Source organism: Silurus aristotelis (genome assembly GCF_946808225.1).
Source record: "Silurus aristotelis genome assembly, chromosome: 3".
NCBI classification, from domain to species: Eukaryota; Metazoa; Chordata; class Actinopteri; order Siluriformes; family Siluridae; genus Silurus; species Silurus aristotelis.
In genome coordinates, this window is record NC_139576.1 from 14,680,879 (window position 1) to 14,708,378 (window position 27,500).

The 27,500-nt window shown below is 37.5% G+C and overlaps 1 protein-coding gene across 6 annotated transcripts in view; it reads left to right on the forward strand.

Moving 5' to 3' along the window:
* Positions 1-27,500, forward strand: part of myo16 (myosin XVI) — a 148,532-nt gene that overhangs the window by 63,403 nt on the left and 57,629 nt on the right. For all 6 annotated transcript variants that reach the window (XM_083535709.1, XM_083535707.1, XM_083535708.1 and 3 more), the window contains exons 5-11: positions 15,200-15,308; positions 17,126-17,250; positions 17,902-18,027; positions 20,689-20,764; positions 23,730-23,880; positions 25,161-25,311; positions 25,783-25,893. In XM_083535709.1, coding sequence (XP_083391835.1) covers positions 15,200-15,308; positions 17,126-17,250; positions 17,902-18,027; positions 20,689-20,764; positions 23,730-23,880; positions 25,161-25,311; positions 25,783-25,893 — 849 coding nt within the window. The remainder of the gene's footprint in view (positions 1-15,199; positions 15,309-17,125; positions 17,251-17,901; positions 18,028-20,688; positions 20,765-23,729; positions 23,881-25,160; positions 25,312-25,782; positions 25,894-27,500) is intronic.

Genomic DNA, 27,500 nt, shown 5'->3' on the forward strand with positions numbered 1-27,500 from the left:
GGACGTGACTGGAGCTGGCCAAACCTCAGGAAGCCTCGGGATGGGGAGAGAAAGAGAAGCAGTGGAGAGGAATTAGCGTAGCTGCTGTTCATGATATTAACAGCACAAGTTGATAATGTGCATGCGATCAGATGTTCTGGAGCACAAGGTTGTGATGTGATGTGTGTGATGTGTGTTATGTGTAGGCTTTGCTAAAAAGATATGTTTTTAATCTGCACTTAAACTGGGAGAGTGTATCTGAACCCCGAACACTGTCAGGAAGACTATTCCAGAGTTTAGGAGCTAAATGTGAAAATGCTCTACCGCCTTTAGTGGACTTTGCTATTCTAGGAACTACTAGAAGCCCAGAGTTTTGAGATCTCAGGGAGCGTGACGGATTGTAGCGTGTTAAGAGACTGGATAGATACATGGGAGCCAAACCATTTAGTGCTTTATAAGTGAGTAGCAGTAGTTTGTAGTCTATTCGAAACTTAATAGGAAGCCAATGTAGGGACGATAAGATTGGGGTTATATGATCGTATTTTCTTGACCTAGTAAGAACTCTTGCTGCGGCATTCTGAACTAACTGAAGCTTGTTTATTAATGATGCAGGACATCCACCTAGTAATGCATTACAGTAGTTTATTCTAGAGGTCATAAACGCATGGACGAGCTTCTCTGCATCAGATATAGATAACATATTTCTTAGCTTAGAAATATTTCTAAGGTGAAAGAAGGCTGTTTTTGTAACTTGATTGATGTGATTTTTAAAAGATAAGTTGCTGTCTAAAATAACTCCCAGGTCTTTTACCGTTGAACTAGTAGTTACAGAACAACCGTCTAAATGCAGGCTGAGATGCTGGAGCTTCTGTGTACTATTTTTTGGGCCGATGAGCAAAATCTCCGTTTTATCAGGATTTAATAGCAGAAAGTTATGGGTCATCCAATCTCTTATTTCTTCAACACACTCAGTTATGCGAGCTAATTGAGCTGTATCGCCTGGTTTGGATGAAATATATAGCTGGGTATCATCAGCATAACAATGGAAGCTAATTCCATGCCTTCTAATAATATTTCCTAATGGAAGCATGTATATTGTAAAAAGCAGGGGTCCCAGAACTGACCCTTGTGGCACGCCATAATTTACTAGCATTATCCTGGATAGCTCTCCATTTAAATCTACGAAATGGTAACGATTGGACAGGTAGGATTTAAACCAGCTTAATGCCTGTCCCTGAATACCGATGTAATTCTGTAAGCGATCGAGGAGAAGATCATGATCTATAGTGTCGAACGCAGCACTAAGATCTAGTAAAACTAATAGGGAGATGTAGCCTTGGTCTGAAGCTAAAAACAGGTCGTTAGTGATTTTAACTAGAGCAGTTTCTGTGCTATGATGGGGCCTAAAACCTGACTGAAACTCTTCAAAGATATTGTTCTCCTGCAAGTGGTTACATAACTGGGCAGCGACAATCTTTTCTAAAATCTTAGACATAAATGGGAGATTTGAAATTGGTCTGTAATTCGATAGCGTGTTTGGATCCAGATTAGGTTTTTTAATGAGGGGCTTAATAACTGCTAACTTGAGGGATTTAGGGACATGACCTAACGATAGTGAGGAGTTAATAATATTTAAAAGAGGCTCACCAGCTGTATATAACACTTCCTTCAGTAGTTTAGTGGGAATTGGATCTAACTGACATGTTGTTGATTTAGCTTTCATAATAGCATCATACAGCTCTTCCTGTCCTATACATGTAAAACAGTGTAGTTGTGGGGTTGTAAGTACGATTGTGTCGGGAGATGCTGTCAGAGGTTGAACTGCCACAATTGTTTTTCGAATGTTATCTATTTTTTCAGTGAAGAAATTCATAAAGTCTTCACTACTAAACTGTGATGGAACACATTTTTCAGATCCCTGATTTGTTGTTAATTTAGCGACTGTACTGAAAAGGAACCTGGGATTGTTTTTGTTATTTTCTATGAGTTTGCTCAGGTGTTTAGCTCTAGCAGCTTTTAGCGCCTGTCTGTAGCTAAGCATACTGTCTTTATACGCAATTCTAAATACCTCCAATTTAGTTTTCCTCCATTTTCTCTCCAGATTACGTGTTGTTCTCTTTAGGGCATGCGTATGACTATTATACCAAGGTGCAGGTGCTTGTTCTCGAACCTTTTTTTAACCGGATGGGGGCAACAGTGTCTAAAGTGCTAGTGAGGATAAGGTCTATGTTGTTCGCCATCTCATCAAGATGATCAGCATTTATGGGTTTAATGTGAAACTGAGATAAATCAGGCAGGTTATTTATGAATCTGTCCTTAGTGGTTGGAATAATAGTCCTACCAGGTCGATAACGTGGTGAAACACGGTTAATCTGCTCTACCGGTAGTGTGTACAGTAGGAGATAATGGTCTGTGATGTCATCACTCTGGGGTAAAATATCTATATCAGTGACGTCTGCTCCGTGGGATATTATTAAGTCTAGTGTGTGGTTAAAACGGTGGGTTGGTCTGGTGACGTTTTGTTTAACTCCAAAAGAGTTTAGTAAATCGACAAATGATAATCCTAGGGCATCGTTTTCATCATCTACATGAATATTAAAATCTCCTACAAGCAGCACTTTATCAAAGCTGATCAGGAGGTCTGAGAGAAAACAAGCAAACTCATGAAGAAAATCAGCGTATGGCCCTGGGGGTCTGTACACGGTGACCAGAGCGAGTTTTCTATGCATCTCTGAAAGTGCAATTTTAAGAACGAGCACTTCAAATGATTTAAAGCTAAATCCTAATCTCTGACTAACATTAAGAGAAGCACTATAAATGGTTCCTACACCCCCCCCACGACCAGTCTGACGGGGCTCATGCTTATAAACATATCCTGACGGTGTCGACTCGTTTAGACCCATATAATCACCTGGTTTAATCCAGGTCTCAGTGAGACAGAGTGCATCGAGATTATTCTCTGTGATCATCTCATTTACAATCAGTGCTTTGGGTGCAAGTGATCTAATGTTTAAAAGACCGAACTTTAGAACTTTGTTGTGTTTGTTTATCTGGCATTTTTCAGTTTTAACTGCAATAAGATTATTTCTGGATCTTGTGTATGTAATTCTTGGTTTTACTACCCGAGGAATAGATATGGTTTCTATAAACTGGACTGTGTGTGAACTTGTAACTATTTGGTCTGTAGTATGCGTGTTCTTATAGTTGAAAAATGCATTAAATATCCATGATATCTCATGTTGTGTATCTTAAATAAGTTGTTACTATAGAAACAAAAACCTGACGACAGTGCGAAAATATGAGAGCAGAAAATCAAGCACAAAATCAAGAGCAGTAATTAGAATGAATGCATTTTAATAAAAAAACAGTCATTTAAATTAGATCCATGCTGTTTTAGAAAGTTAATCATGCCCTTCTGAGAAATAAAATGAATTCTGGAGCGCTGTGCTATGATTGCATTTCTGAAATATTTATGCAAATGAATGCATTTTTTTTTAAGCAAAAAAAAAGTTCCTCCTCAAGTTCTCACACCTGCCACATCCTCCTTGCAGTTTTGTTATTATTTACTTCTCTGGCCATAATCTCTGTCACCCACCTCCAGGAGATTAAATGGGATTATGTAGTGATGGATGAATGTGAAAATAAGACAGACAAGATGACATGGATGAATGTGAAAATAAGACAGACAAGATGACAAGTGTGACTGCCTATGACTATAAACTTTCCTTACTTCATCATTGTGAATGTACTGAGGCAGCAAGCTTGTTAGATGTGTATTTGCATGTCTGAGTACATCATGTACAGCAGGGGTGTCAAACTCAATTGCACAGGGGGCCAAAACTCAAAGCACACTTTAGGTCGTAGCCCGAACAAGATAAACATTTATTGAACACACTAAAACAATGTTTTTTTAACATAAATATGAATAAAAAAAAAGGAATATTATTCCAGAATTAATCAACTCAAACGTTAAATAACTTAAAATATTTTGCTCTCCATAAAAATATCTCCTGTCAAAATTATACAAGTTAGAAATATGAACATGCTGCAAAAAAACCCCCTGAACAAATCAATAAAAATTGTGCTTTTAAATTAACGTTAAAAAAACAACTAATCAAAACAATCAGATTTCTTTGCTCTTATGCCATTTTATTAAAAAAAATCTTAAACTTTAAATAACTTAAAATATTTTGCTCTCCATTAAAATATCTCCAGTCAGACACCAGATGTTTCACAGCTTCATCATGCAGCTCTTCAGAAACTCTCCCTCAGTAAATAAATGGCTGATGTGCCTCTGATTTCTCCTCTGCTTTCACACCAGCTTCACTTTGTGATTTTGCTGTGGTAAAAAACGTCTGCTGAAATGTCAGATTCTTCTTTTACTCTTCTACTTTCTGTATCTTCTGCTCTGCATTCAGGTTTTTCAGCTTCTCCTGATGTTTTGTCTCGTAGTTCAGTCTTAGATTCAATTCCCTAATTACAGCCACATTCGCTCCACTAATACACGTGTTTACCGGCAGTGTCAGTAAACATCTACTCAGAAACCCATCGGTCTTGAAAGGCTCTGTTTTCAGAATCAACTTCTCTTTTCGCCATTGTAAGGAGCTTCACAATAACTTTACAATAGGGTTAAATACATAAACAGAAGCTCGACTTGATTGACGCTGGAATGTTCCCAGGTAGTTTAGCTACCCCCCCCCCCCCCCCCTTATATTCATGCTCTACAGTATAGTATATAATATAGTACCATAGTATCTGTGGTACAGGAAATGTGGACCTGAAAACTAACATGCAAAGAATCCAGAAAGTCCCTCTTCTTATGTCTCTTATATCAGCATTCAGATGCTGTATTCAAGGCAAAGCATGTGCAAGCATTCTATGCCCTTTAAAAGGAACAATGACCACTGATTTTTCAAACTTCCTCCAAAATCACTGGCCATATCTTAACTTTTTATTTGACAAAAATAATAATCGTCTTGCAGACCAGATGTGAACCTTGTGAAGTATTTTAGAGATCTGAACTGAAGGAGTGCTGTAGCAGAGGCGTTTGTCGTATGAACGAAAATTGGCAGCAGTTCAGGAACTCGAGTTCTGCGGCTGCTTCTGAGCACAAACTGTCATGGCTTCTGTAGCAGATACTGTGATGTGATTTAGACTAGAAACTGGAAACTAGCAACTAGCTAGCGATATTTGATTAGAAAAGCAAGAACTTTTTTTTATTGACCCTCTCTTCCTGATTAGTATTGTAGATAAAGAAATTGCTTTTAGAAAGAAAATATTTATAGATAAATGGATAGAGACGTGTTTGCACCAATACCAAATACAACATGACTGGAGTCTTATTATTTCTGGCATAAAAGAATTATAATCATTAATTAGAAGCAAGTCATTTTATGAAATTGGACTTTCTCCCATTGTGATTTGAAAACTCCTAAGTGCCTCTGGTTTGTTCATTTGAAATAAACGTATAAGGACAAATATACGAATTTAAGATTTATTTCTGGAAAGCTGCAAAAGCTGTTCAATGTTAAAAGTACTATACCAATAATATTAAACTAATTAAAAATTTCAGATATAACATCTGACATACCAAATTATATTTAAAAAAAAAATGTGTCGCTAAATATTTGTTGATTTATAAGGTCTTTCTGAAGAATTTGTCCTCTACGTGGTGCGGGTGAGTGTGATTGTTGATTTGCTCTAATTTGCAATTTAATCCAGATGCATTGTGTTTGCTCTGGGCTCTGATTTGCTGTGTGTGTGCGTGTGTGTGTGTGTGTGTGTGTGCGTGTGCGTGTGCGTGTGTTATGTTTGATGTAACCTTTGATGTAACCATCCAGGCAGGACTCAAACATGCAAACACACAGCTTTTGGTGTTGTGGTGATGTAGCTGGTGCAGAATTAAATATTTCTGAGCCTACAGAATATTATAGTTAATACTGTATTACTGGAATATTCCTCTGGAAGATACTCTATGTGTTAGATGAACATGCTTTATGCTCTCACATGTAGAAACACACATCTCAGTTAGTTTTACATTTCTAACAGTAAAGTAGTTCAAGTTCAATTTTATTTCTATAGCGCTTTTCACAATGGACATGTCTTATAGCAGCTTCACAGAACTTAAGAATTCAAGTGAACGATGTGTCAGCCTGGGGCGACTGTGGCAAGCTAAAAGTACATTAGATGTTATGAGGAGGAAACCTTGAGAGGAACCAGCCCCAAAAGCAGCATGTGAACAAATACTTCCTTTATTATGTTGGCTAGATATTTCTTTCAGTTGTGTTACTGCCACACACATTTCCCATTCTTTATCGTTCTTTTTCCTTTTTTTCTCTGCAGCCGTGCTCACCGAGGTGGTGTATAATGTAATAAGTAAACTCGGAAAACATGTCAGAAATGAGGAGCTGCATTATTCATGTATGATCTGTCAAAGTGATATTCGCTCATCATTTTCATGACGTCATTGCATTGGTAATGTGGAGAGCATGAGATTTTTGTTTCTGTTGTAGCAAATATTTCCTCATGTAGAACATCTCTGCTGTCAGCTGTGGTAAGTCTGAGTGTGTGTGTGTGTGTGTGTGTGTGTGTGTGTGTGTGTGTGTGTGTGTGTGTGTGTGTGTGTGTGTGTGTGTGTGTGTGTGTGTGTATTAGTGAGAAAGAAAAGAAATATGTATGGTGTGATTTTTGCAGCTGTGTGTGTGTGTGTGTGTGTGTGTGTGTGTGTGTGTGTGTGTGTGTGTGTGTGTGTGTGTGTGTGTGTGTGTGTGTGTGTGTGTGTATGCATTTCTGTGTACAAATAAGGAAATGCATGAATGAATGTCTCTGAAAGTAGACCTCATTTGCATAGTGGAGTATGAGGAGATTGCAGGAGAGCTCGTGAGACCAAGGAAATTACACTGTAATTATAGCACAGGCACGTTCCAGTTTTTTTTACTTGTGCAGTTTCATGCTCGAAATATAAATATTTACCAGGAAGGTTTTATATCTGAATGGTTTTTAGCCAAAAAAAGGGGGATGAAGGGGATGATGTCTCTATTTGTATCTATTTGTTATTCATCATAAACTGTAAGTTGAATGTTGACAAAATCAATAACAGAAAGACAAATGTCTGGGAGGTGAATGGATTGATTATGCATTAATGAGTAAATGAGGAAGCAACCCAGCCATTAGGGTTGCACAAGCCAGTGCACTCTTAGTGATGGCCCCAAGCCTTGATAAATGGGGAGGGTTGCATTAGGAAGAGCATTCCGCTACAGGTATCCTTAGCCAACAGGGTACCGGTGGAAATTGGGTTAATGTTGGCCGAAGGAGGAGAAGGAGAGGAGGAAGATGACTACAGAGACGGCAGGACAAGAAGTGTAGGAGGGTGAAGGTTACGGCGGGTACTTTAAATGTTGGTGCTATGACTGGTAAAGGAAGAGAGGTAGCTGATATGATGGAGAGAAGGAAGAAAGACATGCTGTGTGCTCAGGAGACCAAGTAAAGGAAGGGGATTAAGGCCAGGATCATTAAATGAAGTTTTAAACTGTTCTATCATGGTGTGGATGGAAAGAGAAATTGTGTAGGGGTGATTTTAAAGTAAGAGAACAGTAAGAGTGTAGTGGTGGTGAAGAGTGTTTCTGATAGGGTGATGAACGTGAAGCTGGAAGTTGAAGGGGTGATAATAAAATGTGCTTATGCTCCACAAGTTGGTTGTGTAAACGAGGAGAAAAAAAATTCTGGAGTGAATTAGATGAAGTGGTAGAAGGTGGTGATGAGGAGGTGATGAGTAGGTATGACCTTAAGGAGAGGAATGCGGAACGGAAGGTGGTGGTAGATTTTGCTAAAAGGATGGAAATAACAGTGGTGAACACTTATTTTAAGAAGAAGGAGGAGCATAGGGTGACGTGTATATAAGAGTGGAGAAAGGTGCACACAGGTGGACTATGTTCTATGTAGGAGATGCAACCTGAATGAGATTGGGAAAATTTAAAGGACTGTAGTGAGACCTGCGATGTTGTATGGTTTAAAGACAGTGGCATTGAGTTAAAGACAGGAGGTGGAGCTTGAGGTAGCAGAGCTGAAGATGTTGAGGTTTTCATTGGGAATGATAAGGGTAAAAAGGATTAGAAATGAGTTTATTAGAGGGACAGCGCATGTAGGACGTTTTGGGGACAAGGTGAGGGAGGCGAGATTGAGATGGTTTGGACATGTGCAGAGGAGGGACATGGGGTATATCGGTAGGAGAATGCTGAGGATGGAGCCGCCTGAAAGGAGGAAAAGAGGAAGGCCAAGGAGGAGGTTTAAGGATGTGGTAAAGGAAGACATGCAGGTAGTTGGTTTGAAAGAGGCAGATGTAGAGGACAGGGGGGTTTGGAGACGGATGATCCGCTGTGGCGACCCCTAATGGGAGAAGCCAAAAGAAGAAAAAAGAAGAAATAAAATTAATGAGAAAGCCGAGACAAAAACAACCAGTACTTGTAATTTAGATTCCATCTGATAACTGAGGTCTGTTAGAAATAAAGGATTTATTTTATTCTATAAATACTGTATTACAGGAGGGGCATTGCCATACCAAAGCTACAAGGACATAGAGTTTCAGACTTTGTAGATTCTGCAAGTTTTATTTTTTTCTTATCTCCAGTTAGCAAATTCATTATAGAAACCTGATAATGTAGTAACAACTATTCAGAATAAAATTGGAGACAGCTGAGGTGGAGGAGGTTTTGAATTTAATAGTCTCTTCTGTTTAACTCAATGGGTATAGCTATTATAAAATGTTTACACTTATGCAAAAACATACACTGTCTGGACAAAAGTATTGGGACACCTGCATTTTTCATCTCATGTGGTTCAAGGTTGAAGGCACACCGTTGTGTAGGATGTCTTTGCATGCAGTAGCATTCAATTTTCCGTTTGCTTGAACCATGAGACCCCAACCTGTTCAAGCATGACAATACATGGGTTGGAGTGGAAGATCTTGCGTGGCCCGATATAGAGCTTTGACCTCAAACCTCCTGAGCACTTTTGGGATGAATTGGAAGACTGCACCCAAGGTCTCTTGACCCTATGTTTTTACTAGTGCCCTTGTGGCTGAATGAGCAAAAACAACCACAGTCCAAAATCTTATGGAACATCTTTACAGAAGAGTAGAGATTATTATAACAACAAATGGGGACTAAATGTGGAACGAAGTGTTCTGAAAGCAAATACTATGGCTAGGTGTCCACAAACTTTGTCCATATAGTTTATAAGAGAAATGCAGATATTTACAAGGATGACTCATAATGTTTGAGTAGTTTAGTGAATATACCATGGACTTTTTATGCATACTGTTTCAGTACCGACCAAAATTGAAAGCTTGCACAAGCAGCCACACAAAGAAATATAAAGAAATATCTCGAAACTGAAATATCTCGAAATATTTAACTCAATAAAATCAAATCGTCTCATGACGGAATATTAGATTAAAAATTTGCAGTGGACGTAGTACACGTTCGGTGTAACGCTATATTAAACATGAATTGGGTCATATTTCTGCACAGTTGTGTGCCAATAATGGAACTACTTTATTCTACCACTTTCTCTTCTTTTACAAGCCCCGGCAGAGAAACAGGATTTTTATGATGTTCTCTCTATAACCTAGCATAAGCTTTTATTACAGGTGCTCACTGTGAAATCTTGTATTCTGAACAGTTTCTAGTGAAACGTGACCCCGCTATTACCCTGTCACTCTCTCACTGGAACTCCTCTTCAAAGATGATCCCTGTTTAAGTTTATAGTCCTTTTTTGATAGGCAATTTAGAATACAACGAGATATGTAGAATATGACCGAATATGTAGGAGGGTGAAAAGAGTCACTGTAAAGGTGTTGAATGTGTGCTTTACATGCCCACACAGAGATTGACATGTTTAGGTGTGAATGATGATTACGTCATTATAGCTGTTATTTCAGGAGTTTACTCTGTCACTTGCTTGTGTTTTTCTGTGGCATGATTATTAAGACAGAGCGCTGGAGAATTCTCCTCCATGTTAATGAGGCCTCATTAACATCAGCATTCCCTCTACTGTCTCCACACACACACATACACACACATCCACACACACTAGTGAGTCAGCCATCACAGAATGGACTGGTCCGTTGCTATGGATACACGTTTTGGAGCTCCTTCATACGGTAGTTCAGGGTTTTCACTGTGGCTTTCCTACACACACACACACACACACACACACACACACACACACACACACACACACACACACACACACACACACACACACACACGTATAACTGTAAATGCTGATATACTAGTAGATTTGTAAAAGCTTAGTACACTTTCATAGTGAACGGAGCCTTCTATTGTCTGTACATCCATCCCTGCTTCAAAACCGCTCTACCTGACATGTCACACACACACGTCTGCTTTACTTGTGACATTATTCCATTGAAATCCTCTAAATAAAAATCTTTTGGTATAAAAGAAAGCTGCTTAACAGGAAAAAAATGGTGAAGACCACCCACATGTTCCTACATGTTTCAAACTAGCAGATATTTCTATCCTTATGGAGACATTCGGTCCCCATCAAGTTGTCCCCCACACTTTACCAAATGACCTTGCAACCTCCTTCAACAAATCCATCCATCAGTGAAATGTTTCATTATAATGCACATATTTATTTTCTAATTAATTTCACCCAGCAACCTCTTTGATCTTATATTGCTTATATTTTCGCATTTGCATGCACTGCTAATTTCTCTTCCTCATCTCTTTCATTTCATCTCTTCCCCGTCAATCAAAAGCCAAACCATATATAATGCTTCATGCCTCTGATTTTCTCTCTCTCTCTCTCTCTCTCTCTCTCTCTCTCTCTCTCTCTCTCTCTCTCTCTCTCTCTCTCTCTCTCTCTCTCTCTCTCTCTCGCTGTCTCTCTCTCTCTCTCTCTCTCTCTCTCTCTCTCTCTGTTTTTCTACTTATTCTTTTTTTATGGTTTTTATGGCTGCCGTCGGCTATTTTTCCTTGCGCTAATGCTCTTATCTCCACGGTGCAATGCTGGCTTTAGGATGAAGCCTTCCACACCCACTCCAGGCATACACTCTAGTTCTCTCTACTTCCATTTTGTTGCAGTGCTTCCTTTTCAAAGTCTGCTTGCTTCAAAAAACAGGCCATCACATACATCACATTAGTTTTTTTCAGGCTTAGACACATGTCCCGCTCATTAGTTTGAGGGATGCCAACCTGGTATAATATCACTGACATTCTTCCGGAATTTGATATTTACCTTAGTTATAGACACTTTCCACCTGATACCTGAGTCACCCAAGATAATCAGTCTGTACCCATCTTAGCTTTGTAGTCTCTGACACATGGAAAGCCATGTACCAATAAAAAAAAAGAATGCAATAAACCAGTTGAAGGAAAATAATACTGACTATTGTATTTTGTACACATAAATTCAGAGATAACTACGATTGGCTCTCATTTCTATGATTGACCGAGAAGAAATGTAGGCTCCTTCCACCAGGAGAGCAGGCCAAACCCCCTAGACAGATAGAAATGGATTTGGTCTTGCACTTTCTCAAATGTAGGACTCATGAGTCCAATCACAGAGTCATTATCTAGAGTTATTATATTAACTTCTTATTGGTGCCAATTGCAACATGCATTGGACTCCAGGCTATCTCTTTAATGGCTCCATGATAGTGCCTCCATGTGTTTAAATAGCAAACGCTCCATGTGTTCCTATTTTGTCCTGGTTTAACTTTGGCACCGCTGATCAATTATCATAGCAGGTTTAATTGGAGAGAAGTAATTCAGGCTGGCTTCATGTCTGTGTAATGTGTCACAGGAGGCCATAATCAGGCACAGCAGATTTAATCGCATATTTGCCCTCATTATTTCCGGATAATCAGGTGTCTATCATAGTTTTACGTTATTCTGGTGATGCGGTTCTACCCTTACTTAATGTTTTCCTTGTTGATCCTTTTTCCTGGCTGTAATAATCCCACACTCAGCACAACCTTCCAATTAGGCCATGCACCTTTTGATTGCACCATTTCATTTGCATTTCTTTTGTTTTGCAGATGCTTTTCTTCACTCAAACTTTCCATAGTATATGACCTAAGCATGCAGCTATATTAAAGGTTTTGCTCAAGAGCCTACCAATGGATTTCTGCATGACGAAGCAGCCATTTTTATTCAGCAAATAACATGTCACCACTTCTCTGTCCAACCACAGATCATCTGTGAGATGATGGGTTTGATTTATAAAAAATATTTTACACATTTATAGTGTAATTGTGACATATAGCTGAATTATTCTTGGCTGATTGATTACCTAAGACATATTCATATTTTATTTATATTACTCAGGCGTTGTCATGTAATGTCTTCGGGGAAATCAGTGCTTCTTCCATGTCGTGTACAGCACACCATCACAGTCAGTATGATTCTGTTTTGTAGCTAACATTAAATTAGCTCTGTCCAAGCAAACCACTCATGATAAACTAAATGATGGTATAAACATGTCATCTTGGCTGTGTTTGGTAATCCATCATAATGTAATTGAACTTCGCTTTAGGTTGGAGGGTCAACTTGTCAATCCTTTCTCTTGTTTTTTTTTTTTTTTTTTGTTCAGTACTTAGTTCAGGTAGACTTATATACGAATTTGGCCAGGCTTTAGTATCAGCTATGAAACACATGATGTATGAGGTGGATCAATAAAGGTGCTGATGAAGGCTTTTTGTCATTCGAAACATTAAATTGTCAAGCAGTAGTAAGTCGGGGTGACTAGACTGCTACAAACAGTTCTTTATTTTGGAAACTCAGCAATACTGGGCTGCAGCTTTATGACTGTAAGTTAGTAGGGACAAGAAGATAAATTTTTTTTGGTACCTTTTAAAATGAAAGATGACCCATTTCATAGATAAGTGCTATAACACACCAAGATTTCTAGCTAGTATATTGAATGGTGCAGATTAAGGTTGTTCATTAATATAATTGGTGCTGGTAGCTTGAGGCCAGGCTCCATAGGATAGCTTTTACTCTGTCTACAGGCACGAATGACTGATTGTAAATGCATACATTTTTGCGGGCTTAAACTTATGAATAATGACTTGAAACTCTGAAATATTTTTTTGATTTTTGTAGTATGCAGATTTGCTCTTTGTTAATAAATAGTAGTATTGCATGGATATACACTTTCAACAAGGGAAGTTTCATTGTGATATGCATATAGAAAACTATGAGGGTGTAACACTGGGTCTTGAATGTTTGTAATGTTCCAAAGACCATTTATATGCTAGGAATCTGATTTCCTATCTTTATAGCTCTACTTGATAGTGCACCTTTAACAGCAAAGCATTCTAGCACATTTGTTTTCTGTTATACTTATTGCATTTTGAAGATCAATTATGGTTAATAGTGGCAGAGACATGATCTGCTGATCTGCTTATTGGTTGATTATACTCAGATGGGGTGAGACAGCGGGTATTCATTGAGTCTCTCATTTCCATATTTATCTTTGCTGTTGTCTAGAATAAAAAAAATGAAGTGTGTTAGAGGGTGCAATGCCAAAAGCTGATCAGTACTGACAGTCTCCTCAGAAGGAGAAAAAAAAAAAGATTTACTAGTGCTCCATAATTTTCTCCATTCTCTGTGTAAGGAAGTATGTGTGAGAGAGAGAGAGAGAGAGAGAGAGAGAGAGAGAGAGAGAGAGAAGGAAAGAATTGACAGACTGACCACTCATCCTCACAATCCTCGTTTTCCTCTCCCAGAGGAAAAACCTTAATCTCATCAGGACCTTTGTACACATGGAGGACACAGAGGATGCATCAAGCATGGATTTCAAGCCAAGCTATTTGTGTTTGTCCTAGAACCAGACAGATCAATAGACACTTTACTTTAATAAACACACACACACACACACACACACAGATACATGCACACACATACATGTACATAAGGGCTCCTGACTGCCCTTCTGATCACTGCCCCTAATCTATACATCTTTGCTTAATCAATATGCTGATATGTCTAAAAGGTTTGAGTGTTTGTTTTGAAACAATATTGCTCATGTATCTCGATCAGTCAGTGATGTCTGGATAGATAGCAGTGTTCAAATAATAGAACAGTTCTCTCAGCACCTTGACACACTGTCAAAATCTGTCATCAGTCTCAGGAGCCTTCCAGATCTGTATGTGTGTGTATGGAGACAGTAAAGAAACAATGCGCTTGCTCTGTTGGTTCACTGCTCATGAATAGAGACAAAAGAGCAGCTGATGTTTAATGTTAATTAATCCATTCATTACCCTGTCCCTAACCTGTAAGAATGATTGACACGACCTGAGCGGCTTAAATCTGCTGTGCACTGGAAAAATAAACGAAAAGCCATCCCTTTGTAGCATCTGTTCGCCAAATGCAATTGTTAGTGGTAATTTGTGACAGACATTTCTCTATAGGGTTTTTGAATCTCAGACAAACTGCTGAAGCTTCAGGTTTTATCTCATTCCTATAGCTCTGCCTTCACCATTCTATTTCAAATCTCCATCTGCCCCTCCATGGAGATATGTGAAATGCTTGCACATTCTTTTTTGGAAATTCTGTTAGAAGGATATTTTGACTAAGATATGTAAAGCATGGTACTTCTCTTATCTGCGTGTTAGCCGTGGTCTTGAAATTAGTCTGCGCTCCTTTTTATTGTGTAGAGAAATTGCTGTCTATTTAATAGCCAGGCGATAACAATGGCCACATGACAGGCGATGTGTTAATTCCACTGTCTGATAGACAAAGAGACATTTCTGTATAGATCTGTATTTAAGTCCTGATTTTTCTGTATCAGCATAAGCCAGATGTGTGGAACCCTTGAATTCTAAGTATGTGGCTCCCTGCTTCACATTTCTGGACCTATAAATCATAAGTCAGTCCCCCACCATCCACATATGCAGTACTGCACTATAGACAGCCCCCTCAGTCCCCCGCTCCTTCCCTTTAGGGCTTAAGTCTTAATGACTTGCTTAACTCACTATTGTTTAGTAACGTTGCTCATCCGGATTCAGGTACCTCAGGCTCTGGCACAGTGTGATAATGACTTGTTTATTATCAGTTGCTGATGGAAAAATTTGAACCAGAAAGACTCTATTTGTTTATGTCTCCTCTCTTTGTCTTTCTCCCCCCCCCCCTTCTTTTTACCCTATGGTCCTCACCCTTGACCATTTTGTCTATGCTGCTGACTTCGAAAGTCTGGGGTCAATGCGCTTTTGCAGGACGTAGATGGGAATATACCACTCGACTACACCACGGAGGGGAGCGAGACCAGCTACATTCTCACCAAGCATCTGGAAGAGTGCGGTACGCTCAATAAATAAATAAAAAAGCCTTATATTAGACGTCCACGTTTGGAAATAATAGTGAATAAGAGACCAAAAGTAGTGTGTTTTCTTAAACGTTATTTTATTCTGCTTTACAGTATACAGTGTGCTTATGTAAATTCTGTCTGCCTATCAAGAAGGGATTCGAAAACCTGCTGGCTTTTATTAACAAGATATATGAGCGTATTTCCTGTTTGCAAGAATACTTTATGCAAGACAGAACCTCTCAGAAATATATGGACAGGCATTAGAATGAAGTGTGTATTATTTTTTGCCCCATACATTAGACCGCTTATTTAATTTGAGAATTGGCCGGTGAACAGTTCATAAGGTATATCCACAAAATGATGCAGGCAACGATGATTAAAAAATGAATACTCTGAAATTTGCTTTCAGCATAGTAAAATTACCTTTATATTTTATATTATAGTGGATGTATTATTACTATATTTTACTAAGGGAAGCAGTAGCTCAGGGGTTAACGCTCTGGGTTACTGTTCGAAAGATCTGGGATTCTAGTCTTGGGCCCTTGAGCAAAGCTCTTAACTGTCTGTGCTCCAGTGGGTATGTTTCATGGCTGACCCTGCACTCTGGTCCCAGCTGGGATATGCGAAGAAAGCATTTAACTTTAATGTAATGTACATGTGACAAGTAAAAATCCTTTTTCTTTCTTTCTTTATAGTACGCAGGTGCTGTATAAATGTTGGTTAATAAATGTGATGGCAATACAGAAATGACCAATACGTCTTAACCAAGCTGTCATCCTACAGCTGCAGATATAACATGCAGAACAGCACCCCTCTTCTGAATGACATAAAAAGAGAAAATACTGAAGTAGTAGAAAGTAGCGATAGATCATTTGTGGCTTCAGTTCTAATTGCTCGAATCTCATTAAATTCTATGTAGAATAAAAGCTCTAGTTATGTGTTCTGATCTGCATCACTTCAGTACACCATTTTCTTCCCAACAGTTTCTGTTTAAGATACATACAGTATCTTTTTATCTTTTTATCTATTTATATACCAGAATATATAACGGAAATGGTTGGGAAGAAAACGGTGTACTGAAGTGATGCAGATCAGAACACATAACTAGAGCTTATATATATATATATATATATATACACACTCCAATCAGGCATAACATTGACACCTCACCATATCACTATATCCCATTCCAGATTTAGCTTCCATTATAATAACCGTCACACTTCTGGAATGGATCCACTAGATTGTGGAGTGTGGATGAATGGATTTGCTCATTCAGCCAGAAGAGTATTAGCGAAGTCAGGCACTGATGTGAAATGAGGAGGCCAAAGTTTGTCTTCCAGTTTATCACACAAATGTGTTCTTTAGAGAGGAGCTCTGGGTTCTCTGCAGGCCTTCACTTGGCAAACCATGTCGTCTTTAGATTTGTGAACAGGGATATTGTAAAGTTTTGAAATTGTAATGCTACAGCATAGAAAGACATCCTATACAGGAGTTTGTGACAGCAGTTTAATGAAGGCACACATTTGGCTGTAATGATCAAGTGTCCACAAACCCTTAGCCTTATACTGTAGTGTATTTAAAACATCATTTAATAGTTTATATAGTAAACATTTGGTCACCATATAAACCTACTCTATTCAGAGAAGAAATGATCAGAACAGAATTCCCATGCTGATATTAAATTAATCACAACATGTTGCACAAATGAAGTGTGGTGATCTTTTCTGCACTTCTGTTCTAATCAGAGCAGTGCGGGATGTAAGAACAAACTTGCACTAATCTCCCACTATGTGTGCGCACATGTCAGGAGTGGATGTGAGCTCCGTACACCAGATGAAGTCTCAGAGGGCCTCCGCCATGCTGTCAGACGTGCGACAGCTGGTCAGCAGTGGTGCCAATGTCAACCAGAGAAACGAGGATGGAGTCACACTGGTGATCACACATTCACCTTCAGCTTTAACTTACTTATTGTGTCCTTATATGTTTGTTTTTTTTTATTCAGAATTTTGTCCATTTTTAGAGATACATTTAAAAATGAAAAAAAATGAATAATATTTGCAATGATTATGATTCATCAGAACAACTTTACATGCTTGGGGAAATTCTTCTTTTTAATGAAAGGTCTGTAGAGCTGACAGCTATAAGACAGCTATTATAATTCCTGTTTTTGTTTCCGTGTTTGTCAATGATCACTATGCTTTCGTATTTTTGAAAGAGCAATATTAATTGCGAATGAAGCAATATAAGCTACATGAGGTTTATATATTCAATTTGTTTGGATGCAATTATATTTTTCATGTAAATAAATTCATGATTAGACCAATATGGTATGAAATCGATTAGACAGTTAAAACTAATCACTAATATTGCATGTTTCATTAATTGCGGCAGCTCCAAAATATGTCACGACGTTTTAAGAAATGGTTCATTGTTACAAAGCAGTTCGCTCACAAACACTTAATAAGCTCAGTGAGATTTAATTACTGAACAAATGCATACTCATTTCACTCTTGATTACTGTTGCCTTATTTGTGTGTGTGTGTGTGTGTGTGTGTGTGTGTGTGTGTGTGTGTGTGTATGTAGCTCCATATAGCTTGTGCCAGTGGTTATAGGGACGTGGTGTCTCTGCTCCTACAGAGTGGAGCAGATGTAGTGGCCACAGACAACAGCTATTGGACTCCACTCCATCTTGCTGCCAAATACAGCCAGGTCAGTCCCTTGCAACAGCTTTATCTTCCTAACCTTAGCTATTAAATGTAAATGTTTGTAATTGAAACACATCAGAAACACCATTTAAAAAGTCAAACATCATCATGCACACAGTTGAAAGCAAAAAGGTTCAGCTTGGTGACGTATTATGAAACAAATTCATTCTGCAGTGCCCCCGGCATTTGATTGATGATTATTGGCCTTCTTATTTAATTGTTATTCGGTTTAAACTTGTAGGCTCATTTGCACTATGTAGATCATCCACCTCATGTAATATAATACAGCAGGATAATCGTTGTGTTAGCGTCTAGACTGGTTTGAATTCATTCCTATTGATGTGTGAATTTGTTCAGAAGCAAATGATCCCATGTAGTCAGTCAGGGTGATGCTTTTTTTCTTCTTCTATAAGCCCTGTCTGTGCACAGTTCTTTAAAACTCTAAGTGCATGTTTATTCAAGTGTTTTACTTTTCTTTATAATGCGATTGCTCTTTTGTAATAGAGAGACAGATTTATTTTTTTTTTTGTAAAAGTTGGATTGTTTAAGGATCGACAAATCCTGATGAGCAGGTTGGGCAGTTTTATTTTGCTGTGATATTTTTCTTTACCTAGCTTTCTCTTTTCAATTGTATCATGCATTTACACATATACAATAATATTTAATTACATTCTCAGCCTCACTTTTTAACGGCTAATTACTGTAATCCCCCGCTTTACCGTGGTTCGGACCTGGGTTTCCCGCTTTTTTTTTATACTTGTTATTCATTTTGTACATCATTACCCATTACCATTCGATTTAAATGTAATGAATGTAAATCAATATGACCTGTTGCTGTAGAAAACAAATGTACCCTAATGAGATTTTAATAGCCCTGTTATATAGGTAACATTAACAAGTAAAAATCTGACCCCATCATAGCATTACCCATTCTGTATTAACAATTATGCAGCTAATATTTAGTATTTTAATGCTGATCGCTGAATAGAAATGTTGGAATCTACCACTTTAACTCTCTTATATATGGAACAAGTTGATTAATTTAGTTAATTATGTCTTGGGGTCATTGTGGAGGCTTAATTGTGTTTAGTCATGGAGGAATAAACATTCACTTACTTATTTAATTGAGAGGAGAGCACTGGCAAATATCAAACCCACTGCTTTTCCTCACCTCATGCTCTCTTTTGAATATATGGTCAAAGGTCAAACAGTGCTGGTGTCTGAAACCCTGATCTGGTCTGCTGATCTGTATTCTACCGCCAGTGATATTTATAGATTCTGGACTATGCTCCAGTAACATGTTGAACTGTTTACTGTTCAACTCACACACACACACACACACACACACACACACACACACACACACACACACACACACACACACACACACACACACACAGACACACACACACACACACACACACACACACACACACACACACACACACACACACACACTCCACACTTATACCTAAAGTGTGTGTCACTAAAATGAAAATAGAATGCAATGATTTTTCTAAGCTCTTAATACCTAATATCAACATATCAAATATTTAAACTTAGGAAATGTACCATTGTAAGGATACAAATCAGGTCATTTGGAATTTGATGGGTGATGGATGTCAATTTCTTACAATTTGTTAAGTTTTTTTATTCTGTGTTGATCAGATGCTTATACTTCCCAATTTCTTTCCCAAATATCACCTTCCAGAACTGACCGTTCACTTGCTGATTAATATACCCCATCTCTTGACAGGTGCCATTGTACCAAGATAATCAATGGTATTCATGTCATCTTGTCAATGTTATGACTGATCGGTGTGTGCAAAAAAGACTCAAAGCTCAAAGACTTTTTCAATGGGGATTATTAAGAGAATGGCACCCTTTTAAAGAGAATGGGCACATTTTTGTGTATATAGATTGTCAAAAAAAAAAAAAATCCTCTTAAGCATTCTTATTTGTTTACATTTAAAGAATCAGTAATGCATGTGCTAATGCATTCATTCATTTTGTATATTACTGTTTTCTTTTGCTGTTCTGAATGCTCTCTCTGTTGTCTTGCTTACATCTTTGTTTTTCGCTCAGCGTGTAGTTAAATGTGAGGCAAAGGAAAGATGAAAATGATCTAAATGCCCACTGAAGAGTTATAACTGGCACAAGCTATAAATACATTTTCCTTCTAAATAAATGTTTATTTTAATCTTTTTTTCGCTTGAGTCAAAGGTACTGAAAATCTTGACCTGCACATGAATTAGAATAGAAAACTGACTTGTTTCTTTATCCTTTGTTCGGTAATGATTTTTGTTCGATGATAATTTGTTTGAAGGAGCTTTACTCATCACTCATTGCTGAAGCATACTGCTGGGTTTTGCAGGGTGCATTCAGAAAAACTTAAAAGTATGTGATGTTAAAAGCCAAAGCCAAATCTTTAGCCAAATGTGTGTGTTTGTGTGCATGAGCATGACTGTGTGTGCGCTCATGTGGGCATGTGTTATGTGTATGAGTGTTCGTGTGTGTGGGGTTCAAGGCTCTGCACTCTTTGATGGGTGGGAGCATACACAGTCTGCTTCAAAAATGTGACCTATATCTTCCAGAATTTTTGGTTTCTCTTTGAACTTATCTCCAGTGAGTGTTTTTTTTTTTTTTTTTTTTTCCTTCATCCTAGATGCATATTGTAAACAAGCTGCTGCTGCACAAAGCCGACCCCACTCTAATCAACTACAATCAAGATAAGCCTTCAGGTAGGACACACACACACACACACACACACACACACACATACACAGACACACACACACACACACACACACACACGTGCATCAAGGGAATAAAGCAAAGAAAAGAGTAATTCATGATGTTTGTGGAGTAACTGGGAGGTTAAGAAGAGGACAAATAAAAACACACTCGTTTGACGTTCTTCCGATTATTCAGCTCCAAATTTATTTGGATTTAATGTGTAAATTGATCAAAGGAAGGATCCTTTTTTAAGATTAATTAATTAATTAAAGGAATTAATTAATCAATTAATTGTGTACAGGTGTGAACACGATTATTGAGTGACCCATCTCTGTTGTCCTTTCCTCCGCCGGCACGGCTGATTACAGTAACGGTAGAACACCAGCCAATGGCATGAGAGCAGTGGTCCTCAAAGTGGGTTTTGTGAAGCATAACCAGTAATGTTTTTTTATTTTTATTTTTTTCCTCCAAAAGTAAAAGTAACCAAATCTCATTATCGAATTTATTGTGTTTGTTATTAATATCTTATAGCTCTTGATTTATTGTATTATATTAATGTCAACATCAGTAATTTATTAATAAAGTAAACCTTTAAATGCTTTCAACTAGGACCCAATCGTCAGTGGAGAATTCAGGAATTAATAGCACTGTGAAATAATATTTATTGTACAGCATTAAATCAATTTCATGAAACAACTTTTTTCTATGAAATCAATTTTACAGGTCAGTGTGCCTCTGTCTACAAAAAGAATATGGAGGACTCATGTTAGAGTGTACTTATTTCCAGTAATAATAATGTAGCTAATTATGCATCTTATTTTTAACAATAATGGAAGATTGTGAATGAAAATCATACTGTTACATCCATACTAATAAAGATTTAATGTGTAATATTACAAATTATACAAAGTACTACAATACATATTAAAACCATTAAAGTGATAAAGAACAGTGTGTTTATATAGTTATAAGATAATAAGTAAATAAGCAAATAACAATAATAAATACTAAGAATAGAAGGCATCAATAGAGCATTTTTTTTTATATACAAACTGTGTTTATATGAAAACATGTCTGATCAAAATAAAGAAAGAACTGAGTTTACTGCAAAGGTGCCCAAAGGTTTTACTAAGAAAAGCCAAACATTAAATTGATTGAAGTATTTGAAACTAAATGATACATTATACCAAACATTTTATTCAAACTAATGTTGCCATGGTTTTTCAAATTTTATTTTATTTTTTCCAAAAATAAATTCATAAATAAATCAAAATGAAACTTTACTCAGTAATCTGTAATCTTTGGTTCTGGTTCAGTGAAACTTACAGTACAATGAGAAACAATTTCATTTATAGTACAGTAGATTTCAGTGCGTAATCCAGCTATTTAATAACCTCTGTTGAGATACATGAAGCTGGTCCTTATTTTCCCAAAGGTTTTTTTTTATTTTAATTTTTTTTTTTTTTTTATGTCTTTCTTTTTTTTCTTCATATATATATATATATATATATATATATATATATATATATATATATATATATATATATATATATATATATATATATATATATATATATGGCATGGTAGGCTAAATCAAAGGTCACCACGGGCCATATTTCATACCTTGAGGCTCTCATATTTCATACCTTGGGCTCTGGTCTAAAGAATTGTGAAAAGACTGTACAGTATATAAGTATACTGTACTGTATACCGTTACATCCCCCTATAGTAAGTAATTAGGTACTTAAAGAATACACGTGCAAAACAAATGAAGCACATTGAACGTGTTCATGTCTTGTTTGTTATTATGTTTGTTGTACGCATTTAAAATGGGTCACCTTAACAAACTGTTGGCACTCAGATTGCATGGTTTTAGCGGGTGTCCTGTAGAGGATTAGTTTCACAGTCTGTTTCTGTTCTCTACCTCCATTCTCATCCCCTTTTCCATTCCTCAAATTTACTGATCAATAGCGAGTGTCTTAAGTAAGAGTAAGATTAAAGATAGATCAGGGCACAGTAACGCCTGCCTTTTAAATTTTTCACACTTTGAGGTGTTAGAAGGGGGTTTGACTTTGTGGAAAATGGTTTACGTTTGTAGGTAAAGTGAGAGAGTAAGAGATTGTGTCACTTAAATAGAAATGCTGTCCTGATGTGTTATTTTACAGATCATCAAATGGCAGGTATTTTATTGTCTCTGCCCTATAAGCACACATTGATCGATCCAACATGGGTGGATCACTTGTCTCAGTATAGACACAGCGGTGGCATGTGCTACTGCGAATGTGGCTGCAAATGAGAGCTCCACTTACAAGACAGTGAGGGATAACAACAAAAAATCACAGCTTGCTATTGAGACAAAGTGTGATGAAAGCTTTTGTATCTGTATTAGCTAATAGTGATGTTAGCAGAAGTGACAGAGACAAATGAAGTGTTATTGATTCAGAGTAATTTAACCTGTGTATGCTCGTAATTAGCACAAGCAGCTGAACACTTCCTCCTATGGAAACTTCTGCCACACCATACACTATATGGACAAAAGTGGTGGGCTCTTTTAAAACCCGCTACCCACATGTCTTCCTTCACCACATCCATAAACCTCCTCCTTTGTCTTCTTCTTTGCCTCCTTCCTGGGGGCTTTATCCTTAGCATTCTCCAAACCATATATACCCCATGTCCCCCTTTTGCACATGTCCAAACCATCTCAATCTTCCTCACCTTGTCTCCAAACCGTCCTACATGCACGGTCCCTTTAATAAACTCGTTAGAGCGACCACGCATGTAGTCCCTCTAACGAGTTTATTAGTAAAAGCACACTCCAAAATCTTGAAGAACATCTTCTCAAAAGAGTGGAGGGAATCGTAAGAACAAATTGAGACTACATGTGGAATGCGATGCTCAAAAAGCAAACCTTTGGCAATATAGTCTATATATTGAAATCACTTTTAATGCGCAGCATTTTCTTCATTTCAGATATCGCTGCATTGGACCAAATAGCAGACATTTTGCTGAAGGCAGAGGAATTCTGGGCGCAGAGACCGAAAGACCCCACGTTGTTACCTTCTTTTTTAGAAGAACACTGTGAAGATGTCAACGAGGATATCAGCATGCTGGTTAAAAAACTGTATGTGTGTGGGGATTTTGCAAATACACACCTTTATTGCAGAATTAATCACAGAATGGTATTCAAGCAAATCAAATTTTGAACCGAATCTGGGTTATCCTTGTGAAACAAACCGATTAACCAACTTGTGTGTGTGTATATATGTATTAGGGCTGCCAAAATCAATGCAAATTTATTCAAGTGTTCATGCAAATTAATTTTAACGTTACTTGTTTAATTAATGCATTTGCTTGACCATTTAAAAAAATAAATAGTAAAACATTATTTTAAACGCAACACACATTTATTCATGCCATCTTTCCTTTACGCAGATATATAAAAACACTCCTCTAAAAATAATTTTTAATCTGCCATGATGAACACATCCGGCCATTAAAACCGATCTGTGTGGAAACAGCAAAAGTTCTGTTTAGATTATTTACATAATTTAGAACACCATAATTATTTTAAAACATTTACAAGTATATTTTGTGTATATGTTGTGTTGGGTTTGACTAATAATAAACACACATTTGCATTAAGCATCCATATTTGTCCATGCCTATGTTGATTAGAGTAGTAATTTAAGGTACAGTTAGAACAGATAAAAATGTGCGAATAAGATGTAATTAATCAAACTCATGACAACCATGCAATTAATTAGAATAAAACATATATATATATAAATTCAAAATTCAACAGACATTTGGTTTGCTTGTACAATGTTTTATGTCCTGGTCAAAATAATAATTGTATCGACCTTTTTAGGGCTGTTTCTTAGACTACCTATCAAAGCCATCTGCTCTTGTGCTGTGCTGTACAGTCTCTGTTGTATATGTAAATGCTCAGGTGAAGAGCTATCATCTTAATGAAGATCCTCAGCTGGGACTGCCTTTTCATCACGAGGTTCTAGTGTGTGAAGTTATGAGTAACACTCCTAGGCCTTAATGATTTATACTGTTCTGTGTAACATACTATAGTAGAACTCTGCCTAATATTGACTTGTGTAGAAGTGGGATTGAGATCAGATTTAAGCACACGTCGATATATATATAAGCTACTGTGTGAAGTAGATGAGTGAAAGTAATGGATAGGATAGAAAGTTGTTTATTGCTATTAACTGTTCATTATCTTGCCATATGTTCTGTATTTATAAGTCAAATCAAATGAAAAATTGTGTTTTACACAATTGCTTATTTACTTTTAACGGACCTTCAGTGCTTTGAATCTTTTGTGAAAATACCCATAAACATGAACTAGTTATTTAAATATAATATAAATATACCCTATATTTTCTGTAGAACACCAATGGCATTGCCTATTTCGAAGAGGGACAGTCTGTTGGAGAAGGACATAATGTTTCGGGACTCTGGAGGAGCCCTGACTCATCAGTCGTCCCAGGACAATGGGCCGGATGGGCCCTTTCCCAGTGCTACTAATAAACTGGAACAGGTAGAGAACATTAGATCACAGCAATTCAGCCACTAACCACTGCTGTTCTATTCAGGCTTCATTTGTCTTCTTGACAATGAGGAACCAAGACAAATGTTCTGCATCTACTAGTCTTGGACCCAGACACACTTGACTGAAGTTTAGATTAATGAAGCAAGCTAGTCTTGCTACACGATTGGACTGCAAATTGTGTGGTATATGTCATTGTTTAGCTGATGAGTGAAAATCTGGCCACACACAAGGTGGCTGTCCTGACCCTGAAGTTGCCCTCTGACTTGTAGTGAATAGTAGAAATGTCTCACAAAGTTTTATTCTCCTTCTTTTATGTTGTAAAAACTGTAAAACCTGAAGGTGATATCGTACCGTGTATCAGATTTCATGTTTAAACAAATATGTTTTCAAGAATGAGCAGATGAGGTGTGAATGCACTAGTGGTTGTAGTTTAGGGCTACAAATCTTTGATGTTTTTAGGTGAAGTTGATGCCTCCAGCACCAAATGATGACCTGGCCTCTCTGAGTGAGCTAACAGACAGCAGCCTTCTGTACGAGATGCAGAAACGCTTCGGCAACAACCAGATCTATGTAAGTTCACACAGACACACACACACTATGCGCTTCCGAGCTGGGGATCGGTTGAAGCTGGGTTTTCTGTACTCAGTATATCATATTGATTTCTAGATCTTTCTGAGGCTCTACAGTTAAAATAAGCTGTTTTTTCTTAGGAAAGGAGCTCACTTTGAGTCGAATCCCAAGTGCAGGCCTGCACTTAGGGCAGGACTTTAGAAAAATTCCCCTCCTCCATTCTCTCAAGATAGCTGGAAGAGAAGAAGGTCTGGATGCTTGCCTTTAGCACACATGTGATCTCTGCCTGAGCCATTGGGCTCTGTATGCTTCACCTCATGGTTGGGGGCTTGCCAAGGGCTAGATCACACTCAGTGTCACTCCTGCTCTACTTTGAGATTTTGGGCTCAACCAAGGCTTGACTGTAGCTTTGCCAGACCCTGGTGTGTGCATGGCAGCCTTTTAAGTGCCTCTATATACTGGCCAGACACTCTGGAGAGAGGCTAAGAGAAAAATCCTGCAGTGTTTTTTTTTTTTTTTTTTTTTTTTTTTTTTTTTTTGGTGGGGGGGGGGTATTAGTTGTACTAATATCTTTTTATTTTTATTAAAGTCCTTATTCTGCTAAAAATGAAAATGCGCCTTTGTCTTTTTTTTTTTGTTTTTTTTTTTTGTAAATAAATGCGGTATAATGGTAAAAATAATTATTCTTACATGCGATTTGTTTAATTATTTGATTATTTAATTGTGTTTAAATCATGTCATAAAATGTAAAGGTGGTTTCTCAAATAGCAGTCATCAAGGAAGATCACAAAGCAAATGACTTAATTTATTATTATTATTGATGTCATGTATTTGTTTCAGTACAGCCATCCTAACACACACACACACACACACACACACACACACACACACACACACACACACACACACACACACACACACACACACACACACACACACACACACACAATATAGCTATTCTTCACTTCACAATTATTCTTTGATTAATTGAAGGAATCAATGTCCCATGTACTTTTCCCTCTATCCATGGTTCAGATTGTTTGAGTAGCTGTGCTATCAGTGGCTCCGGGCAGGCGGTAAAGCCTGGCCACTAGCTCACTCTCAGTGGGAGACTGATAGCTGGAGCCAAATCAATGCCTAATAGCTGCAACTATTTCCATGCTGTTGTATAGAGTCTAATGAAGCCTCTACACTGGCTCTGTATGGGGAAGGTCTGCCTGAAATAAAAAGAGAGAGAGAAACAGATTGATAAGGAGTGAGAGCAAGTGTGAAACACAGGAAGGGCAATTTTTCTAGTGACCAATGGAGTGTGATGATGGTCTGTCATTACTGTAGTATAGTATAGGGGGTATATAGAGAGACTATTATTGACATGCAAAAGGGATGTTAATAATTAGCAAAAAGAGCAGAAAAGGCTTTTTTATATTTCATTATATAAATAAAAGTAGGAGATGCTATATTGATATTATAAATGTAACCTTTTAAGGGAAAATAAGGAGTCAATTTCCTTCCCTACTTGGTCATTGTCTGATTGGTTTTTATTAGTTTTGATATTCTAAAGCATGTATATGTAAAGGTTTTAGTTTGTAAAGTGAGTGCTGGTTGAT